Here is a 22,496-nt window from a genome sequence, read left to right as displayed (position 1 = left end):
ATCATTTTGATGTTTTATATACGTTAAATATAAAAATAATTAATATATAAGTATATAAATCTATTTTTAGATAAATTCAGGTACATGAATACTTCGGTTCGGATCCGATTCGGTTCTCTAACTAACAAAATTTTGAATAATTCGAATATTTAATCAATTTATGTTCAGGTTTGGTACTATATTTACGGATTGGTATCAGTTCTTTTCCTCAGATTCATTTTGCCAAACCCTAATAATTATATGAAAAACAAATATCATCATATTTTTCAAATATACATCCGCGGAGGTGCAGAGATCAAAGTCTATAATCATTTATTTTAACAACAAGCCAAATAAAAATGTTGATTGAAGAGCGAATAAAACAAAACTAGAGAAATACTTAGTTTACGAGAGACACTCTATGTGTCAATTTATTATAAAGAAAATTTTATTAAAATAAATAAATTCAATAATTACAAACAAATAATATATTTCATAAAAGTGAAAAATAATATCCGCGCTTTCGAAGCGCGGGTCAAAATCTAGTCTATACTATTAAAGCAGGATCCTATTGGTTTTTTGTACTAAAAATACCCTTTTTTTTACTAACATTTCATATTTCATTAAGGACAATCAAGTAATATTAATGACATATCTATATTGGGTTTTTTTTATTCAGCCCACTGCCCACATCATATTTTTCTTGGGCCATTTGGGTCTGGAGAAAATAAAGTTTAATTTTCTAAACATAAATACTCATTAGACCTGGACGTTCGGGTATCCATTCGGGTATATGTCGGTTCTTTTGGATATCGGATTTTTCGGGTTTTGAAATTAAACCCCATTCGGGTATTATAAAATTTCGGGTCAGGTTCGAGTCGGGTTCCGGGTTCGGGTGAGTTTAGTTCTCATGCATAAGAACCTGAAAAATAACCAAATAACCAAAATATCTAAAACGGGTTCGGTTATTTGTACTCAAAGTAACCAAAGTATCGGATTCGGTTCAAATTTTTGTATCCAAATTACTCAAAAATAACCAAAAATGACCAAAAATATCCATTCTATACAGTTTTTTGGATAAACTTTTATCCAAACTATCATATTTTATCCAAAAATACTCAAAATATCGAAAATAACTACTATAGTTAACTTATAATATTAGTTTACAATATTAAAATAATTATAAATATAATTATAACATATATTTTTAGATATATATTCACATTTCAAATATCTTCGGGTACTCATTCGGTTCTCAGTTCGGGTCGGGTTCGGGACCGGTTCTTCGGATGTAGCAATTTAGAACTCATTCGAATATTTATCCCGAGTCTGATCGGGTTCGGAATCCTGATTTTCGGGTTGGTTCTTCGGGTCCGAATGTTGTGATTAGACATATTCTCCTTTAAAATGAAACACGATAAAAAAAAGATAAAAAGTTTAAGTTTTTTATAAAAAAACAAATATATAAAAATATGATATTTACTAAATATTTGTCAATTTAAAAAAAAATAAAGGAAAATAAATCCGCGCTTTGAAAGCGCGGATCAAAATCTAGTTGTGGGTAAAGTATAACAATTGTTAACAATAAAAATATTTAAAAGTACATGTATTTACAAGTAATATCTTAAATCTTATGTATATATTAATATTTATTTTACTATTAGTTAGAAAAACGCTTAAATGAAAATGTTTTAATGTTTTTGATATATTAGCTTGCTATTTCACTAAGAAAAATTTACATAAAATGTCTTTTTGATATACAAACAATACACCTCACATCCAATTAACTGGTTTAACTGGCTGACAATTTTCCTAAGCTGTTTTTAATTATTGTTTTCTCATTATATGTTTCTTGTAATCTACCATTCCGTAGTTCTAATAAAAATTTCCTAAGGTATTATCCTCTTATTTTTTGTAGAAATTATCCTCTTATTTATAATCGCAATTTCAAATCATAGTATTGGAAATGTTGATTTATAAATCTAAATTTCATTTTTTTGTTTAAGTTTATTTATATATATATATATGTTTAAATATACAAATTATATTTATAATGTTATATATACCATAATTCGTTTAAACAATCATTTTAATATCATCTATTATTGTAGTTAAGATAAAATATTTATTGTAAGTCTTTTAAACAGAAAATTACGATATACTTAGAAATCTTATTCAGTCTTCTGGGTTAAACAATAAAATACTTACATACTTCCTCTCACTTACAACCAAATCATTTGATTCTCATTCCCAAAAATGTTCAACACTATCTTCTGGTGAATCTATTAGAAACATCCAGTGAGAGTCAAAAAATTCATGTGAAGATTATCAACTAAGGTCATCTCCAATCCTACTCTATTTTCTACTCCAAACATCATTTTGGAGTAAAATCTTCTCCAACTCCACTCTATTTTCAACACCAAAATGAAGTAATGGTTATGGTTACTCCATTTATGGAGTAGTCTTGTTCATTACTCCGTTTTGGTGTTTAACTTTTTTTATTTGTACAATGGTCTTTTTAATTTTAATGTTTTTATTTTAGACTTATATAATATTTGAAAATGATATAGCAACATAAATAAACAAGATATCCCATTATTAATAATTTTGCATGAAAATATATAATATAACTAAATAATAATAATAATATAAAATAAAGATAACATAAAAGATCTACAATTGTGTTTCGCTACTGTGAAAGGACATATATTCGGTTTTGGAAAAATATGTTATATGACATCATATCTACATGTATAATTTTACATAACATGATATTTGAGAATGAACGTGAATTCGATGCACCAATTGAACTCGGAAGAGAAGCTCCACCTCCAGATATCAAAATTGCAGAAGATAAAAATGTTTAATTTTATTTTTTGCTCGATTTAGGAATAGCAAAGAGAAAAAAACTTATATTTCATTACGAAATGCATTAGTTGATCATTTGTGAGAAAACTATTCTAATTTCATTATTAAAGCAACTTCTATATTATCTTTTGTTATATTTTTATGATATCTTGTAATTTTCAATAACAAATATTTAATCTAAATAAATTATATTTTATAGAATTTTTGTAAACATAAAATAGTTGGGTTAATTAGTAAAATTTTATAAGTATGAGGTCTTACTAACAGTTTTTAATATAATATATTATTTTTGGAATAGAAAATAAAGTAATACATTGGAGTAAAATCTTACACCATTTTGGTGTTGCACTATTTTGGAGTAAAATATGGAGTAATACATTGGAGATGATCTAATGAGCTCTTCCTCTAAAGAGGATCTCAAGGATTGGGATGATGAGTTCATGAAAACCGACCAGTCGACGCTCTTTGACCTGATTCTTGCCGCTAATTTTCTGAATGTAAAAGATCTTCTTGATCTTGGTTTTTCAACAGACCATTGAAAGCCCAACTACATTGCATTGCCAGAATTCATGTTATATATTGGAAAGAGGTTGACCTCCTTGCTTCTATAAAAAAAAATGAAACTTACAGTCTTACGTTTCCACATCAAAGTGAACTAGAGAACTTCATTCTCTTTTTTTTCATTTCTTGCCAAACAGTGGCTGATATGATCACAGGTAAAACTTCAGAGGAGACCCGTACTGAGTTCAACATCGAGAACGATTTCACACCCGCAGAAGAGGAAGATATTCGCAAAGAAAACCAATGTGCTTTTGAATGATCGTGTCGATGATCACTTTGGATGAATTAGTCTCTTTCTCAACCTTTTCATGATTATGTTCCTCCTCGCACATTCGTGTGCTTTCTTTGCGTTGGATAATAAATTAATAAGAACAACTATTTTGCTTTTTTTCCTATAACGTTTCTTTTTTTGATAATTTTATAATAAAGAGTTAACAAATCTCATATTTATTAATCCTGGATCATTAGTAATATGATTCTTAGATATCCTAGAAAAATAAGTTGGTCCATAAAAATATATATTATAATTTTAATTACAATAATTATCAAAATAATTATTTGTGTATAAAAGAATATTATCAATTATTTTCTCAAATAAAATCTACGAAATTACCTAATATGATTAACATATTTAAGAAAATTAATGATTATGAATCATACATATTTGATAACATTTTTTGTAACCTCTCTCTTCATTGTTTAATTTATATTATTAAAAGAAAGTAAACAATCACATTAAACATATAATAAAAATTAGCTTTTTTTAATACGTGATATTTGAATTTTTTCTAAATAACTATCAATTACTAAAAATAGTAAATGTCCCACATTTTATTTATTTTTTATTCAAGCAAAATAAAAATGGTCATAAATTCTATGAATATGAAATCTCATTAATATATATATATATATATATATATCAATTAAATTAAATCATCAACTATATAAATATATATAAATATGTTCATTCCAGAATTTGCTTTGAAAAATTATTGAGATTTAATATTTTAATTTTTGAATTTTGTATTAAAAGCCTCACATTAAATTTTGTAATTAACGGTTTAAATTTATGTTACAACAAATATACAAATGTTAATAAAATCATATGAGTAAGAAATGCCAATTATAAATATTTATATTAAAATATACTATATATATTTATATCTATATCACTAAGTATAATTATTTACCATATAAAATAAAAAATGATTGTTTCACCAAAAAAAATGATTGTTTTGATTTATTTATCAAAAAAATGATTGTAAATAAATAAAATTTATTGATTTTGTATGTGCTTAGTCTAATTTATCTACAATTTTATGTATACACATTATTTTTAAATAGGTAGTCTAAAATATGTTATATGATCTTTAAGAGGATTTAATCACCGGCGAAATCGAATCTGACAACTTTTTTGATGGAATCGTAACTTTTCGATGATCCGGTCTGGACATCCGAGTCTTTGGGTCGGGTTCGGGTCAAGTCTTATCGGGTCCGGGTCTTTCGGATCTTGGAAATTTAGACCCATATAGGTACTTATAATTTTTCGGGGCGGTTCTGGGTCGGGTCTTGTCGGGTCCGGGTTTATAATTTCAAAACCTGTAAAATACCCATAATTTTCCGGGTCCATATTGGGTCCGGATCGGGTTCGGTTTCAGGTATTTAGGCTCCGAAAAATACATGACATACTCAAACTCACTCAAATTATCAATATTTGTCATATATATCTAAATATTTACAGAATAACTTAAATTAAACTATTAATAACTAATATAAAACATTTTTAAACTCTAAATTTTATATTTTAAAACTTCATATTACTTAAAAATGTTACAAAATAATAATAAATATTGTTAACAAAAAATATTTCAACTAAACAAAAATAATCTATATATATAAAAAATGTTTCATCCCTCACAGCCCTCCACGTCATCGCCAGGCTGGAAAGTCGAGTACTGTAGGGTTGACACGTCGATACGCACCGTTTCATTAAAGGTGCTGCGTGATTGTCTTCTCAATCTGATATGTTTATGGGCCTTGGTGTTGTGCTGTAAACGATTTCGGCCCTAGATAACATCATCGTCTATGTCACCCTAATATGCTTTACACGAAACCGATGTCGCGCAACTCTCATCTCCGATGACGATTCATATTTCGACACCATAACGCTCTGAGTAAAAATTCTGTATTGAATCCCTTCAGTCACTCATCCACTACGTGGCCTTCAATTCTCTTATTCGATCTTAGGACGGTGGTGTCATAGTATAAATAGGTGTGCGATTGCTTCTCTTCAACTCATCCTCTCTTTAATTCTCACTCATTCATGGCGGCGAGTGAATGAGTGACGAGGGTTCATCGGAGACGACGGCGGATGGCGGATGGCGGCGAGGGTTCATCGGAGAAGACGAAAGCGGAGCTCCCGGAGGAATTAACGAAAAGCGTTGTGATATTGACGTACGAGTCCACAGGGGAAAACGGATCTTGCGATGTGTGTTTGATCGGGACTGCTCATGCTTCAAAGGTATTATTCTCTTTTTTTTTCATTTTTTGCGGAAAGGATCTGTCTTTGGTGAATTGCATGTCAAATTTTCAAGAAATCTATTAAAAAAATGTATTTTTCAGATGTAAATGTCTCGGACAGTGTTTTTGGTTGTGTATTAAGAAGAGTTTCTGTAAGGGTTTTAGAAATCAAGTAAGGAATCCCTAGCTTCTTGCAAGTTGCTGAAGTAAAAAAAAAAAGATTTTGAATGGGTTTAGTACTTGATCTCAGCTTAGCTCTTTTTTTTTTCTTCATTAGCATTGAATCATTCATCATGGGACAATACTGTACTATTGTTTCTATTTTATTTTGTTTGTTATAGGAATCATGTCGAGAAGTTCAAGCAGTAATCAGCATCTTGAAACCAGAGGTTGTTTTTTCTTTTATATGTTCACAGGGAACTGAATTTTTATATCTTTGTGTCTATGTTTTGGTCTAAAGCAAGTGGCTGATGATTGTAGGCTGTCTTCGTGGAGTTGTGTTCAAGCCGTTTGTCTATTCTCAAACCTCAGACTTTGAAGGTTTGCTTCTTTCTTCCTATTTCGTTTGCTTTTCCCATTTTATGTGAGATTTTGTATAACAATGTGCATCGCTGTTTCTTTTGGTGGAAGATGATAGATTTTGTTGCTGTCGATGTCTATAACTCTGTATCAACAATTAAGAGAGATGCCAACTTTTCTTTTGTTAATCATAAAAACAGAGGATTTCTTTTCTTTCAAATGGAAAAGAGTTTGCCTATGGAATGTAGTTCAGTTGTTTTAATACTGGAAGGAAATTTTTTTTTAATACAACCTGATTTGACCAATGGATTCTACTAGCAACATATTTCTCTTAGGTGTTTTAATGATTTAAGCATTTAGTTGCTTAGTTTTTGGTTATACTTGGTCAATAGCATCTTCTTCTGTGTTCATAAGCTAAAGCTATGACCTTATGTGATTTATTTTTTCAGTGGTCCTTAGGATGAAGGGAAATTGAAATTGGAGCTTGATGTTTGAATGATAAGTGTCTGCATTGAGCTTGGTTTTTAGGAACAATCAGACACTGTCACAGTTCTGTGCAAGGTCTTCATCAAGATATCAGTAGGAGATGAATCACAAAGAAGGCCAACGAATCTGAGGGTTGGCAGTATAATTTAGGATTTTGCAAAGGATCTTTCTGTTGCTGTTCTCTTTATTTTCACTTAACATGTTAGTCTGATAGTTTTGTGTCTATGATGGGGTATAGTATGATGATAAGTACTAACATTTACTTGAGAAAGCGATTTTTTCCCTTAGCCACTTTAAACTTTTGGTAAGACATTCAGTTCTACCAAGTATTAACTACCAAGCAACAAAAAACCTTAAGAGGAAGGAGAGGTGTAGTAGATTTCAAGCATTACCCGAAAGAAAAACATAACATGCAAAATAAAAAAGAACTCTTGCGGAAACGTACACCATTGAATGAAGAACAACCTTAATAGTTGTAAAACAAACCCAAATTTAGTAGCCAATATCTACAAAACTTAACACTCCATTAAAATACTAAAATCTGGTAGTATAAAAAGGTTAGACCTCCACAGATGTCTTAATCAAATAATTTGTAATACAATATTTTTAAAAAATATTTTAAAATCTTGCTGAAAGAAACAAAATACAATGATAGAAAAAACTAAAATAATATAACAAAATAGAAAACTCCATGGCATCATAAAATCCTTTATCAATTAAATTATTTGCTGGTCTCTTTTTAGGTTCTATTATACTATTTGTCTCTGAATATTGACTTGGGTCTACACAATAGTATTGTTCTTACAATAAGTTAACTAGCAGTTGAACGATATGTTTAATTCATTTGCCAATTTTTTTTTTGTAAACTCATAAATGGTCAATAATTTATCTTAAATTTAATATTTTTAAAATTTAGAATGACGAAAAAGTTTGAGATCTAACATTAAAATCAACGTGCCATTGACCAGTACTACAAAGCTCTTTGTCTTATACTACCCCTTTCATTTAGCCAAGTTTGAGGGTGAGTGCGGTTGTGGAGCTTGAGTGTTATTAAGCATCGGTAGTTACTGTTATCCAGTCTAAACTAGATCTTGGACTCGGATGAGTGTCCTAGCTCATACTCGAGGGCGGTTTTCGAGCAGGCCTCTATATTACTTTAGAGGATGATCTTTGCTCAGGTGACATGCTGAATCAGCTTCTTGCTTGCATTGTTGGTCGTGGTTCCACTTTGTCATCGGGTTTCTCCTTTAATACATGTATTGACTCGATCTCTCATTCAAATGCATCAAGTTTGTATTGGTTCCTTTTATTCATGTTTGCTACCAAGCTGAACAGATGAAGTATTTATTGTCTTATTTAATGGAAATTATATTTAGTAGAATTTGTTTCCATGTCTTTTACTTCTTCTTTTTTGCCATGGAACCAATTGTTGAGGTTTTACATTTTATTACCCACTCTTTGTAACCTTCATACTTCATTGCTTGAAATAGTATTTACATTCTTAAAAAAAAGGAAATTATTAACCAGTACTATAAAGCTCTTTGTCATATGCTCCCGAGCAAAAATCCTGGGCGTAGCCCAGACTGACCCTAGTATATATATAAAATAGAACACAAGAAAATCATAGTTTTGAATATACAAATTTTTAAGTCGGGTACAAATCAGTTCTTATTGGATCGGGTCTATCCGGGTCGGTTCTTGGTCTATTTGGATCGGTTTTTGTCGGATCCGGGTCTATTCGGATATAAAATATTTAGATCCAAAAGATACTTGTAAACTTCCGAGTCGGGTTCAGGTCGGGTATTTTTGGACCTGTATGGGTTTGGGTGGATCGGGTTTCTGTGGTAAGGTTATGTAGTTACCTGATTTCATTAAGGTTACAGATGTCTTTAACGCTGTTTTGTATAATGAAAAGAAATTAGATCCAGTCCGTACCAAATCCAGTCCCGACAATGGCGAATTCCGTAACTCATTGCTTCTCCTCCTCATCCTCTTCATCGCTCTATCCTCCTCCGCCATCTTCATCAGGAAAATCACAAAGAAGGCCAACGAATCTGAGGGTTGGCAGTATAATTTAGGATTTTGCAAAGGATCTTTCTGTTGCTGTTCTCTTTATTTTCACTTAACATGTTAGTCTGATAGTTTTGTGTCTATGATGGGGTATAGTATGATGATAAGTACTAACATTTACTTGGGAAAGCGATTTTTTCCCTTAGCCACTTTAAACTTTTGGTAAGACATTCAGTTCTACCAAGTATTAACTACCAAGCAACAAAAAACCTTAAGAGGAAGGAGAGGTGTAGTAGATTTCAAGCATTACCCGAAAGAAAAACATAACATGCAAAATAAAAAAGAACTCTTGCGGAAACGTACACCATTGAATGAAGAACAACCTTAATAGTTGTAAAACAAACCCAAATTTAGTAGCCAATATCTACAAAACTTAACACTCCATTAAAATACTAAAATCTGGTAGTATAAAAAGGTTAGACCTCCACAGATGTCTTAATCAAATAATTTGTAATACAATATTTTTAAAAAATATTTTAAAATCTTGCTGAAAGAAACAAAATACAATGATAGAAAAAACTAAAATAATATAACAAAATAGAAAACTCCATGGCATCATAAAATCCTTTATCAATTAAATTATTTGCTGGTCTCTTTTTAGGTTCTATTATACTATTTGTCTCTGAATATTGACTTGGGTCTACACAATAGTATTGTTCTTACAATAAGTTAACTAGCAGTTGAACGATATGTTTAATTCATTTGCCAATTTTTTTTTTGTAAACTCATAAATGGTCAATAATTTATCTTAAATTTAATATTTTTAAAATTTAGAATGACGAAAAAGTTTGAGATCTAACATTAAAATCAACGTGCCATTGACCAGTACTACAAAGCTCTTTGTCTTATACTACCCCTTTCATTTAGCCAAGTTTGAGGGTGAGTGCGGTTGTGGAGCTTGAGTGTTATTAAGCATCGGTAGTTACTGTTATCCAGTCTAAACTAGATCTTGGACTCGGATGAGTGTCCTAGCTCATACTCGAGGGCGGTTTTCGAGCAGGCCTCTATATTACTTTAGAGGATGATCTTTGCTCAGGTGACATGCTGAATCAGCTTCTTGCTTGCATTGTTGGTCGTGGTTCCACTTTGTCATCGGGTTTCTCCTTTAATACATGTATTGACTCGATCTCTCATTCAAATGCATCAAGTTTGTATTGGTTCCTTTTATTCATGTTTGCTACCAAGCTGAACAGATGAAGTATTTATTGTCTTATTTAATGGAAATTATATTTAGTAGAATTTGTTTCCATGTCTTTTACTTCTTCTTTTTTGCCATGGAACCAATTGTTGAGGTTTTACATTTTATTACCCACTCTTTGTAACCTTCATACTTCATTGCTTGAAATAGTATTTACATTCTTAAAAAAAGGAAATTATTAACCAGTACTATAAATCTCTTTGTCATATGCTCCCGAGCAAAAATCCTGGGCGTAGCCCAGACTGACCCTAGTATATATATAAAATAGAACACAAGAAAATCATAGTTTTGAATATACAAATTTTTAAGTCGGGTACAAATCAGTTCTTATTGGATCGGGTCTATCCGGGTCGGTTCTTGGTCTATTTGGATCGGTTTTTGTCGGATCCGGGTCTATTCGGATATAAAATATTTAGATCCAAAAGATACTTGTAAACTTCCGAGTCGGGTTCAGGTCGGGTATTTTTGGACCTGTATGGGTTTGGGTGGATCGGGTTTCTGTGGTAAGGTTATGTAGTTACCTGATTTCATTAAGGTTACAGATGTCTTTAACGCTGTTTTGTATAATGAAAAGAAATTAGATCCAGTCCGTACCAAATCCAGTCCCGACAATGGCGAATTCCGTAACTCATTGCTTCTCCTCCTCATCCTCTTCATCGCTCTATCCTCCTCCGCCATCTTCATCAGGAAAATCGAGAATCATACCCATCCATTTCCATTGCAGACGACCTTCATCTCCATTCATTTCGAAACTAAACCGAGGTGTTCAGTTCATGTGTGTATCTAGTCGGAGAAGTTACGTATCATCTCTCTCTGCTCACCAAGCTTCTTCACCAGTAAGTACTATACTCTTCCTCTCCTCAGATTCGCCTCCTGATTTTTTAATAAAAATCTTTTGATTTTGCAGACTAATAATGATGTAGAAGCCCTGATTAAAGCTTATAAACAAGCTCTCTCCAACGGAGACGAACTCTCCGTTACGGAAATCGAAACGGTATTTTGCGAAATCGAGAAGGAAAAGAACAGATTCGACCATAAGGTTTTGTCATTATCAATGAAGATAGCTTCAGAGAAGGACACGAAAATCAGGTTGCAGGCTGATTTTGACAATACAAGGAAAAAGCTTGACAAGGATCGGCTTAGCACAGAGTCAAACGCTAAATTGCAAATCATGAAGAGTCTCTTGCCACTCATTGATAGTTTTGAGAGCGCTAGGCAACAGATTAAACCCGATACAGAGATGGAGAAGAAGATCGATACGAGTTATCAGGGAATTTACAGGCAATTCGTTGAAGTCTTGAGACACCTTCGTGTTAAAGCCATTCCAACTTTGGGCAAGCCATTTGATCCTTTGGTAAAGTAAAATAGCTCTTCACATCAGTTGTTGTGGAACGCTTTATAAGTAACACAAGTTTGTATTATTGTTTACCAGTGAGTAATGTTTGTTATTGTGTGTGACGTACCAATATCCTCTATTACTGTTGCAGTTGCACGAGGCTATTTCGCGAGAAGAATCTGAGGCGGTTAAGGTAGGGATGATAACCGAGGAGCTTTACCAGGGGTTTTCTTCTAGGAGATCGGGTTCTGAGACCAGCAAAGGTTAAAGTCTCTCTAGGACCCATCAAGAAGAAAACTGCTTGATCACCTGCTGACGAGACTACACCTTCTGCTTAAGTTGATATGTTTGGAAAGTGGTTCTATGTTTCTTTGTGTTCTAGTCAATTTCTTTTTTTTTTCAATGGTAACACACAAACATGGCTATTTTCTGTTTAGGATGTTCGTTTGCTGCTGAGAGTTGGTTTTACTCTCTTTTTTTTTTCAACCTGAATCATCAGTCAAAATGTCTCCTACAACAATTATGGTTCCAAGATTTTACTCAACCTGATTTATCACTCTTAACACTAATTGCCCACATCCCACCATCAAAGTGTTATTAACGTTAATAGAATCTCTTTTTACTCATTAACATAAAAGTATTAATATTTTGAATTAATAAGACATACACTAGTAAATATTTTAGAAGATTATATTACATGTGCGGATAAAACACATAATGTAATGATAACTTCATTATTATAGTTAATATTTAATTTATAGTTAATAATATAATGATAAATATAATTATTCATTAAAGATACCAAAATTAACTGGTATAGCTTTTAACCTAAAAAGTTCATAGGTAAAAAATTACTTTCGCAAAAAATAGTATAGTAGATCTTGATTTGCACATCCGAACGGATTGTTTTTATATTGACAAAAATAGTAATGTATATATACTCCAAAATTTATGATTAAGTTATACATATTTTGGTGCTATTCTTTATCCACATCATTTGACAAAAAATTCTAAAACTTTAAATATTAAGATAAACGTGTTGAGAGTTGCCAGTATGATAATATGAAATTTTGTAACTTTAGTTGAAGGTATACATAATTTATTTTAAATTTAAGAAATATATAGTACTATATAGATTAATTTAATTTATTATATTTTTCCTTAAAGATGTTTTTAGAGAATGTTATAATTAAAAAACCACATTTGAAATAAATCATGATTTTTGTGTTAATAGATAGAATATATTTTATTTTTATATTTAAAATAAACATGAATATCTGTTTCTAACAAAATTTATTTAAAATCTTTGTGAAATGTATTTTTGAAACTTAATCAATTAAAATTGTTATACAATTAAAATATAATTAAATTATTTATAGAATTTTATATTATTTATCAACCAAAAATAATAATTTTAATAGCTAATGATATATTAAAAGAAAAGGATAGCAAAAAGATTTAGTTAGATTTTCTTTTTGAAAATATTCATTTGGATTTCAAGTAAAAAAGATGATAGTATTAGAAATGTCTCAAATCTCAAACCTAGGGATGGCAATTGGGCTCTCCCGTCCCGTTCCGTTCCGAACCGCTGCGGATTTGGTTTCTGGCGGTACACGGCGGGCCTGTTCCACGCGGAAAGCGGTCTTCAAACTAACTGTTCAATTCCGTATCGCGAAATATGCAGACTTTTGCGGGCCGTCCCGCGGGACATCAAATTTTACATTGCTTGCTTTTACATGCACAAACAAATATAGACAAGAATTGAGTTTCAGTTTGCACATAATCGAAGATACTTTTACAAGATCAATACATTAAGCTTATACAAAACAAATATTTTTATTATCATTTATGATGGGTTAAAGAAGCTCCACCGGTGCAGATCAGAGGCGCTTAGAAGACCGGAAGCATCATCGACCTTGAAACCACCATCAACGGAATTCTATAATGTCTAATCTCTCTCTCTCTCTCTCTCTCTCTCTCTCGTGAAAGCAAAAATGGAAACTTAGGATCGAGGGTTTTCAAAATTCTGCGGTTTAACCCATCCCGCTTTGAGCCCATCCCGCTTTGAACCCGTCCTTTTTTGAACCTGTCCCGTAAGACCCACAATTTTGCGGACTTATCAAATGGAAGCCTAATCCTGCCTTACAATAAGTCTTTACGGACCAGATCCGCGGCGGTCCAGGTCATGCCATCCCTACTGAAACCCACCCACCTAAAAGCTAATTTACATATAGCTCCCTGAAACAAAGTCAAATTACTCCAACTCAGCGTCGTGTTTCTGTTCCTCTCGCCAAATCGAAAATAACGCGGCTCTTCTTTACCTCCTCGCCGTCGGTTTCGCTTCCGTCACCGATCGGGCCAGATCGTCGTGATCCTCTTCTCAGCGTTGTGCTCTTTCTTCAAGTCTAGAGAAGGAAGATTACTTTTTATTTCTGTCTCTCTCTGCTGGAAGCAACAATGGGTTCGTCTAGTGAGATAATCGATCTCTCTACTAGTGCTCGGAGAATAACCGTAGACAATCGTATCTCTCTCAAATTTTACTTCAGGATCGCTGATAATATCCTCAAACAGGTACTCGGTACTCCCCACTTTGGTTTTCATCTAGGGTTACTTGATTCTTGTATATGCGCCTTGGTCGCTTGACAAATCGATGCTTGTGTAGTCTTAGTGGAATTCGAGACTTAGTTCTTAGGTCATTCTCCATGTTTGTTAGCTTGTGATTTCTGTTAGAGTGTGATTGATTCCTTGTCTAAGAAAGATTATTATTGTTCTCTCCTAACGATATGCATAAACGTTTTTTTGTAGGCCAACATATTTCGGGCTGAGAAGAATGTAATTGATTTGTATGTCATGCTTCTGCGTTTCTCCAGGTGAGTGACAACTATACATGAGAATGAAAAGGCTACCGAGCCTTGAATAAGAACAAGATCCTACTACTTCTTCTGAAATTAACTATGTTTTTTTTTTTGTAACTAGCTTGGCTCTCGAGACTATACCTTCCCATCGAGATTACAGAACTTCTCTTAAGAGCAACAAAGAGTATTTGAGAATGGTAATGGGTTTATTATATATAGATCCTTGTCGATGTTGTTGTTTTTCCTGTCAACCTCGGTAGTTAAATGTGAGCTTTTTGTCTATTTTAGAGACTATTGGATGTGTTGACTGAGCTGGAGAAGTTGAAACCAGTTGTACAGCAAAGGATCGATGAACTCAATCCCAAGCCTTTACCTCGCTATAATCTGAAAGCTCATCCAGCAAATGGTACTCCACGCTGGTCTTCGTCTGTAAAACCAAGCTATGGTCATGCGAAGGTGTGCTTAATGCTCTACTCGTGTTTGTCAGATATGCCATTCCTATAGGTTTCTACTAAATATGCATTGGTCTCCACTCTTGTTTGTTTCTGAAACTTTTGGTTTCAGTTAGTAAAAGATGATGTTATTATGCGAAAATTTAAGCTGTAGTAGATAAACGTTTCCTGCTCCTTTTTGTTGTTGCTCTTGTTCTGCATAGGTAATAAATCCTTCTGGACATAATTTTGGCTACATGGGTTCCAGGGGTCAGCAATTCTTGAACGCTGCACCACTTCAAGAGCGTTTCCGAAACATGTATGTTTTCAGTTTTTATTTCTTGAAGCTGTTCTTAATTTAAGCTGTATTTCTTACACTAGTCTCCTGATCCTGTCTCATAGTTTTTAATTAAATGCACGATATTCTAGGTCAGTTAACTTGATGCGACCAACAGAGGAATCCCTTTCCAAGCATTCTATCTTGGGTCCTGGTGGACTCCGTGCACAGTGGCAGCCTCCCAAGACTGACATTAAGGTATTAACATAGCATTGCTACTCTTTATGCACTTCTTCACACTAAACTGATGTCCTTTTTGTTCTATTTTCAGGTTCAGTATCCTAGCAATATAGATTTTGCACCAGTTGAAATCCCAAGGTTCGACAATCTAGCTGGTTGTACATTTCCATTCTGCAGATAATGAGATTATGTTAATTGCATACATTTTTTCGCTCTTGTTATTTGATAATCTCATGCCTATGTGTTCGCCTTTTTTACTGATGCTCTCTATTGGGAACAGCTTCCAACAACAATTTGTGGATAGCAAACCAATGATAACAAACGGCAGTAACAACGAACCTGAGAGGCCAGTTGTGGAATCAACTTCTACTCCAAGTGAAAATATCCAGAAAAATTACACGGAAGAGCTTTCATCCATGATTTCTTTCGAAGAACCCGAAAGTGTTAATGACAACCATATCATCAGACAACCTTCACCACCGCCAGTACTGGCAGAAGTTCAAGACTTGGCTCCTGGTTCATGTCATGAAGTGATAGAAGCGGAATGTAAGATAGATAACCCCTTGCCAGATGAGTCTCTACGGTCAGAGTCTCCTCTTGAACTCCATATTGTAAGCTTCCTAGAGCTCTCACCTCTTTGTCGTTATTCTGATGTCACTACTCATACAAACATTAAGGAGAAAAGTGAATTTGGAATGTATCGATTGGTGATTTGTTGTGAATGCTTTATCTTGTTCTTTAGTTTGTCCTATATGACATCTAGATTTATGTTGATGAGTCCAATACATATCATTTCTTTTCGTTTCTCACGTAAGCATTGTTACATTATCTTCAATAAGATAAAATAGACTGAGAAAAAGTTCGTTAGCAGCCTCTGGTTCTATGCTCATTTATTCAGTTGCCTTACTGTATTTTTGATGATAACTTTTTATGTGCAGGCGACAACGATGATGGATACCTTTTTGAGGCTTGCCAAGTCAAACACCAAGAAGAATCTAGAGACGTGTGGTATTCTTGCTGGTTCACTGGTGAGTTGTTATATGACAATGGCCTTCTGTTCCTCAAATCTGAAAATTGCAATATTGAAATGGATCAGCAATAATGATTTGTGAATCACATGCGTGCAGAAAAACAGAAAGTTCTATATTACAGCTCTCATCATACCAAAACAGGAATCAACATCTGATTCAGTAAGTCTTATTTTGGTGCGCTTCTACTTTAGTTTATTGTTTGAGCAGATATGCTTAAACACTTGGCTCTCTCTCGTTCTCTCTACAGTGTCAGGCTACAAACGAAGAGGAGATATTTGAAGTGCAGGACAAGCAATCCCTTTTTCCACTTGGATGGATTCATGTGAGTAATATATATGATTTTTATACCTAACTTTATAACTGCTTTATATGCTTAAAAATCAGGCTTCTTCCTTTATATCGTTTCTATTGGTTATGTTATATTCTGTAAGCACTCGTTAATCACTGTCTCTATTTCTGCAGACGCATCCGACACAATCTTGTTTCATGTCCTCTATTGACGTTCACACACACTATTCGTACCAGGTACGGAGATATAATTGTTCAAAATAATTTCGAAAATGAAAATTACGCAATGGATTAGTATCTTCTTTTTGCTTATATAATATTTCTCAGATAATGTTACCCGAAGCTGTGGCAATCGTTATGGCGCCGCAAGACTCTTCAAGGTAATGAAAACAAACGAAAGACAAAAAAAAAAAAAACTGTCTCTTCCAAAATGAAATGATTCGAGATTGGTTATGTTACTTTTAGGAAACATGGAATATTCCGGCTGACGACGCCGGGAGGAATGACCGTGATAAGGAATTGTGACCAGCGTGGTTTTCACGCGCACAGTTCGCCGGCAGACGGAGGACCGATTTACAATACATGTACGGATGTTTACATGAACCCAAATCTAAAGTTCGATGTTATCGATCTCAGATAGCATCATTGGACTTGTGCAACTATGGTATCTTCCTTTACCACTTTAATATGATCTACGTAAGATTATGTACAATTTACATGTAATTTTGTGAAAAATAATTCAAAAACGAGAGAATTTCAAGTAATTGTATCTTAAACAAGCTCACAATATGTATTTAAAAATCAATTTATATCTGTATATTGATGGGGAAAATGTAATAAAAATCACAAATATTTGTGGTTTTTGTCGCCTTCATATACAAATGCCGACATGTTGTTCAATTTCTCAAACACGAAAAATTCCTATGATAATCACTTAAACAACTTAAAAGTCTTAATTAAGTAAACGGGTCCAGTTAGACTTGGCTTTAACATATGTTTATTTGTGATTTTTGTTGTTTCTTATCCAAATGGGGAGGGGAACATGTCATGTCCAGTTTCTCAAACACGAGAAATGTTATGTTAATCACTTATATTTAACTTTAAAAACTTTATTTAGTAAACGGGTCAAGTTAAACTTGGCTTTAAAACTTGTCTTTAACAGATGTTTAATCTTCATCACTTGCAACTTATTCCATTAATACATTTCTCAATATTAAATCATCTTTAACCTTTTGATATGTTCACGTATCATCTCTGATATATACATAGAGATTTCTTAGGTCAGTGGTGCGGCGGTGCTACCCACGTCTTACTTATCTCTTTATTGACATTTCAGAGTAAAAGAGTCTTTTGTATTGACAGAAACTTGGCATTGTTTGCAACAAAATTCATTTGTTAAAGTCTTCTATTAGATATGAGTCATATGACCACTTTAGTCTGATTACCAACATGTCACACTGCCGTTGTGTCCAGTTAAAAATACTGCAGCAACAACGTTTGGTAGTAACCCAAGAAAACACCCAACAATTTATAGATAACAATCAATCAAACGAGAGGAAAAACAATTAATACATCGAAACTCTGTTCATGTAAACCATCTACTTCTTGTTCTTCTTCTTCTTCTTGGTCTTATCTTTTGAGTGACGTAGAAACGATCCTAACCCAAACGTAGACGGACCATTGAGGACTGGGATAACCGAAAAGCTTCCTCCAGCTTCATCTTTCTTGCCTGCATGCCTTTGTGGCCTGAAGTGATAGTTGCAACAGATAGAGGAAGAAGAAGAAGAAGAAGTAGGAGAGACCCTATGGTGGTTGTTAACATCTCTCAGCATTGCTCTCTTTGAATTAGTAACCGAACCTGTAGAGTTGCTTCTCGTGAGACGAGGAAACGAACAGATCAGACTCTTCTTGATATCGCAGTTGAGGCTGGAGCTTCTCTTGAAACTCCAAAACGACTTTGACGACTTCTCTGCTTCTGAGTCAGAGTTTGCACCGCTAGCTCGCCCGTTGGTCTCCTTCTCGTTGTGTTTTGGCGGTAACGGTTGTGGAGGGAGAGGAGATGGGGAAAGAGAGGAGGTGATGGGAGGGAGTTCGTACTTGTAGAGACGTTTTGGCGCGGTGGAAGCTGGTGTGACATGGAAAGGGAGGATCATGCCGTCAGCAAAGATCTCATCGGCTGGAGAGGAGTCTCCAGGATCAAAGTTGTTTGAGATGTGGAACTCGAAAGAAGAGTTTGATGAATCAAGAAGAGATTCGTCTCTTCGGATAAGGGCTGGTGGTTCTAGTACATGTGGTGGTGGTGCGTTATCGGATTGGCCAAGATCACTGGAGAAGGAAATACGCTGGTGATTTGACTCCGTGCAGATCATATTTGGAAACAAAATAAGACAAACAATGTCAAACTTTGCTTTTTAGAACAATGGACGTTGCAAGGTTTAGATTAGAACTCATAAGTTAGTTGGTGGGACGAAGTTGTAAGGTTTGGAATAAAATAATAGAAGGCGTAATCTGTCTAAAGATTGTGGTTAGGCACTCATTACTTGTCTTCAGAGAAAGCTATTGCTTATATATATATATCAAATATCTAACTGTAATCTTAACAGGGTTTGAATAAGTAATGTTACCGTTAGGATGGATCATCCATCTAAGAATCATGAACGTAGAGACCAAGGGATTTCTTTTTTTTTTGGATTATACAGAGGTGTATCATGAACCCATTTCTTTTTTTTTGGATTATACAGAGGTGTATCATGAACCCACATAAGTGGGTTCAGACTAGTCACATGTTTGCAGTCTACGTTTTCAGCTCACATATGGATCTCCTGTCCATAGCGATACAAAAATGTTAATTCTTCAGTGACCAGCAGGATTCGAACCCGGGTCCGTATTAGGGCCGAAGCTCAGTCATGATGTTCGTTCATGCATCTATAAAATTTGGATCATCTGGACTTGGAAAAAACGGTGTGTAAATATGACATTTCAGATAGAAAGAAAACTGTGTTGAACCTTATGTGATTTTTGCCTGAAACTTGTGAAGTTATCAAACAACATATGATAGCAAAAATATCTTGTATGCAGATTCAGATATTGTTGTAAACATCTAACCAAGATCACACATACAAAGATTTTTTTCAAGATCATTATTAGTATATATAGATCAAGTTAGCTTAGTAAAATTTACAGCAGCATAATTTTGTTTTAATTCAGTATCCAGGCGCATAAAGTTGAGTGATACATCTCAAAGTAATCTTCATATTTAACAAAAAAAATAAACACTCATATCTGTAAGACAAATGACCAGAGAGAAAGTAACCACACACGTTAGACATTTGAAGTGTCTGTACAGAGAAACCTGTCCAGCCTTTGACAAAAATGTTTTCAAATGTAACCATTGGTGAAACGAGCAGCAAGTTCTTGAACCGAGTCATAAAACATACTCAAGAGACCAGACATTACAAAAAAAGAACAGCTGGAGATTACAACTAGACTGGTGATGAATACCAATACTACAATCTTCTAAACTAAAACATTATGAATAGACTGGTGTAAAGTCGCCTAAGGATCGATTGTGTGAATGTGCAAAGCTTGTTAATAAAACAGTTTCTTCGTTTTATTAAACTCTTAACTTCTTGAGATCATCTTACAATATAGATCTCTATATATAGGGTCTTAGCTTAACCTATTACAAAGTGATCTAGAAACTTAACATAAATCTAAATCAAGTTTTTCCTTTTTAGTTATTCAAACTTCCTTTTATGAATAACTTGTTTCCTAAGCTATCTTTGAAGCTTATCCAACATTCTCCCTTCTAAGCTTCAAGCCATCTTTGCTTAAGTCTTGAACTTGAATCAGCTCCCTCATCTCTTTGAACTTGATTCTTGCTAAAGCTTTAGTTAGGATGTCCGCTTTCTGCTTTTCTCCAGGAACATGTTCCACATCAATCTCGTCTTGCTCCACTCGTTCGCGAATGAAATGGAACCTCTTGTGAATGTGCTTGCTCCTACGGTGAAACACGGGATTCTTGGCTAATGAGATAGCTGACTTGTTGTCCACTCGTATCATCGTCTTCTTCATCTCTTTTCCTGTAATCTCACTTATCAAATCTTGTATCCAGACCGCCTGCTTTGCTGCTTCCGTTGCCGCCATATACTCTGCTTCACACGAGCTTAAAGACACCGTGTCTTGCTTCTGTGAGCACCAAGTGATTGGCGTTTCTCCTAGACAAAACAAGTGACCTGTCGTACTTCTTCCATCGTCCGGATCCGTGTTGTGACTACTATCACTATATCCCACGAGATTCATTGATCCACCTTGCTCGTAAGATAATCCGTACCCGACTGTTCCCTTTAAGTACCTTAGCACTTGCTTCAGTGCGTTGCCGTGAGACGTTCTTGGTGAGTGCATATATCTACTCAAGATGCCCACTGCGTAACACATGTCTGGTCTTGAGTGCATAAGATATCTGAGACAGCCAAGTCTCCTTCGATACAATGTAGCATCTATCTCAGGTTCGTCGAGGCCTTTTGAGAGTTGCAGACCGAACTCCATGGGTATACATGTCGAGTTGCAGTCGTCCATTGCAGCTTCCTCCAATACTCTCCTCGCATACGCTTCTTGATTGATCATGATGTACTTTGAGCTTTGTCTTACTTCCAATCCAAGGTAGTATGTTAGAAGACCCAAATCAGACATCTCAAAGTTCTTTGACATGTTCTTCTTAAACTCTGAGATTTCTTTTGCAGAGTCTCCGGTAATGAACAAGTCGTCAACGTAGATAGCCACGATAAGAAGCTTTCCTTTATCATCCTTTCGATAGACAGAATTTTCTTTAGAACACCTCTTGAAGCCGAGTTGCTTCAAAGTTCGATCAAGCTTTATGTTCCAAGCTCGTGGAGCTTGTTTCAATCCATACAAGGCCTTGGAGAGTTTGAAAACCTTATGCTCTTCTCCCTTCTTTTCAAACCCTTCAGGCTGTGACACATAAACTTCTTCGTGTAACTCACCATGTAAGAATGCTGTCTTGACGTCTAGATGGTGAATCTCCCACTTGTTCGCAGCAGCTAACCCAATCAGGAGTCTTATGGTCTCTAATCGAGCCACTGGTGCAAACACTTCATCAAAGTCGATACCATGTTCTTGTACGTAACCTTTAGCTACGAGTCTCGCTTTGAACTTGTTGATAGATCCATCAGCGTTTCTTTTGATCTTGAAGATCCACTTGAGACCGATGATCTTTGCTCCAGCTGGCTTGTCTGTTAGCGTCCATGTCTTGTTTATGTTGATCGAATGGATCTCGTCTTCACATGCCTTCGTCCATCTTTTTTCTCCCTTTGCTTCTTGGAAATTCTTTGGCTCATCATTGATAACATGAAGCAGCAGCTCACATTCTATCTCAGCAAGTAAAATGTAGTCATCTAGGTAACTAGGTTTACTTGTTTGACGAGTTGAGCGCCTTACTTCCTGTGTCGAGCTTTGATCAACTTCTTCTTCTTCGTTGTGTGTTACATCTGATTCTGCGTGTGTAACACCTGTTTCGACTTCTTGCTGCTCTGTTTCTGCATTCGCGGTTTCTTCTTGTTGTGTGCTGGCTATAAACGGACCATTCCCTTCGTTTACAGTCAGTCCCCACGTCATACGGAACATACCAGAGTCGTCTTGTCCTTCCTTAGTAGCTCCCTTCCAATTCCAACAAGTCTTCTCGTCAAAAATTACGTCCCGACTTACGACTATCCTTCTGAAAGTAGGATTATAAAGTCGATAAGCTTTTGTGCCTGGTTCGATTCCGAGATGAACAAGAGCTTGAGAACGATCATCAAGTTTCCTTAGATGAACTGAAT

At 34.5% G+C, this 22,496-nt stretch overlaps 4 protein-coding genes across 5 annotated transcripts; 3 read left to right on the top strand and 1 right to left on the bottom strand.

Annotated features, from left to right (window-relative positions):
- The first annotated feature begins 3,239 nt into the window (after positions 1 to 3,239).
- On the top strand, positions 3,240 to 3,744 carry LOC108846401 (SKP1-like protein 1B). Its single transcript, XM_056990568.1, has 2 exons — positions 3,240 to 3,367; positions 3,535 to 3,744. The coding sequence occupies exons 1-2, from the start codon at positions 3,240 to 3,242 to the stop codon at positions 3,665 to 3,667; spliced, it is 261 nt and encodes an 86-aa protein (XP_056846548.1). The 3' UTR covers positions 3,668 to 3,744.
- Positions 3,745 to 10,769: 7,025 nt separating this feature from the next.
- Positions 10,770 to 12,086, top strand: LOC130496066 (uncharacterized). Of its 2 annotated transcripts, none has more exons than XM_056987819.1 (3): positions 10,770 to 11,037; positions 11,109 to 11,555; positions 11,689 to 12,086. In XM_056987819.1, exons 1-3 carry the CDS (start codon positions 10,813 to 10,815, stop codon positions 11,803 to 11,805), a joined length of 789 nt encoding a protein of 262 aa, XP_056843799.1. In that variant the 5' UTR covers positions 10,770 to 10,812; the 3' UTR covers positions 11,806 to 12,086. The 2 variants fall into 2 exon arrangements, with proteins under 2 accessions (XP_056843799.1, XP_056843800.1); XM_056987820.1 differs by having other exon boundaries at positions 10,772 to 11,037; positions 11,109 to 11,560.
- A 1,707-nt stretch (positions 12,087 to 13,793) lies between these two features.
- On the top strand, positions 13,794 to 17,476 carry LOC108841000 (AMSH-like ubiquitin thioesterase 1). Its single transcript, XM_018613795.2, has 14 exons — positions 13,794 to 14,108; positions 14,343 to 14,407; positions 14,514 to 14,589; positions 14,681 to 14,848; positions 15,048 to 15,142; positions 15,253 to 15,358; positions 15,432 to 15,478; positions 15,621 to 15,951; positions 16,279 to 16,368; positions 16,468 to 16,530; positions 16,619 to 16,693; positions 16,834 to 16,896; positions 16,987 to 17,039; positions 17,125 to 17,476. Exons 1-14 carry the CDS (start codon positions 13,995 to 13,997, stop codon positions 17,297 to 17,299), a joined length of 1,521 nt encoding a protein of 506 aa, XP_018469297.2. The 5' UTR covers positions 13,794 to 13,994; the 3' UTR covers positions 17,300 to 17,476.
- Positions 17,477 to 18,086: 610 nt separating this feature from the next.
- Positions 18,087 to 19,150, bottom strand: LOC108858665 (uncharacterized). Its single transcript, XM_018632554.2, has one exon. The coding sequence runs from the start codon at positions 19,026 to 19,028 to the stop codon at positions 18,258 to 18,260; it is 771 nt and encodes a 256-aa protein (XP_018488056.2). The 5' UTR covers positions 19,029 to 19,150; the 3' UTR covers positions 18,087 to 18,257.
- Between the last annotated feature and the right edge of the window lie 3,346 nt (positions 19,151 to 22,496).

The sequence above is a fragment of the Raphanus sativus genome, chromosome 1 (assembly GCF_000801105.2).
Source record: "Raphanus sativus cultivar WK10039 chromosome 1, ASM80110v3, whole genome shotgun sequence".
Taxonomy (NCBI): Eukaryota; Viridiplantae; Streptophyta; class Magnoliopsida; order Brassicales; family Brassicaceae; genus Raphanus; species Raphanus sativus.
The sequence above is the reverse complement of the archived record's forward strand: the minus strand, read 5'-3'. Positions and strand labels throughout refer to the sequence as shown.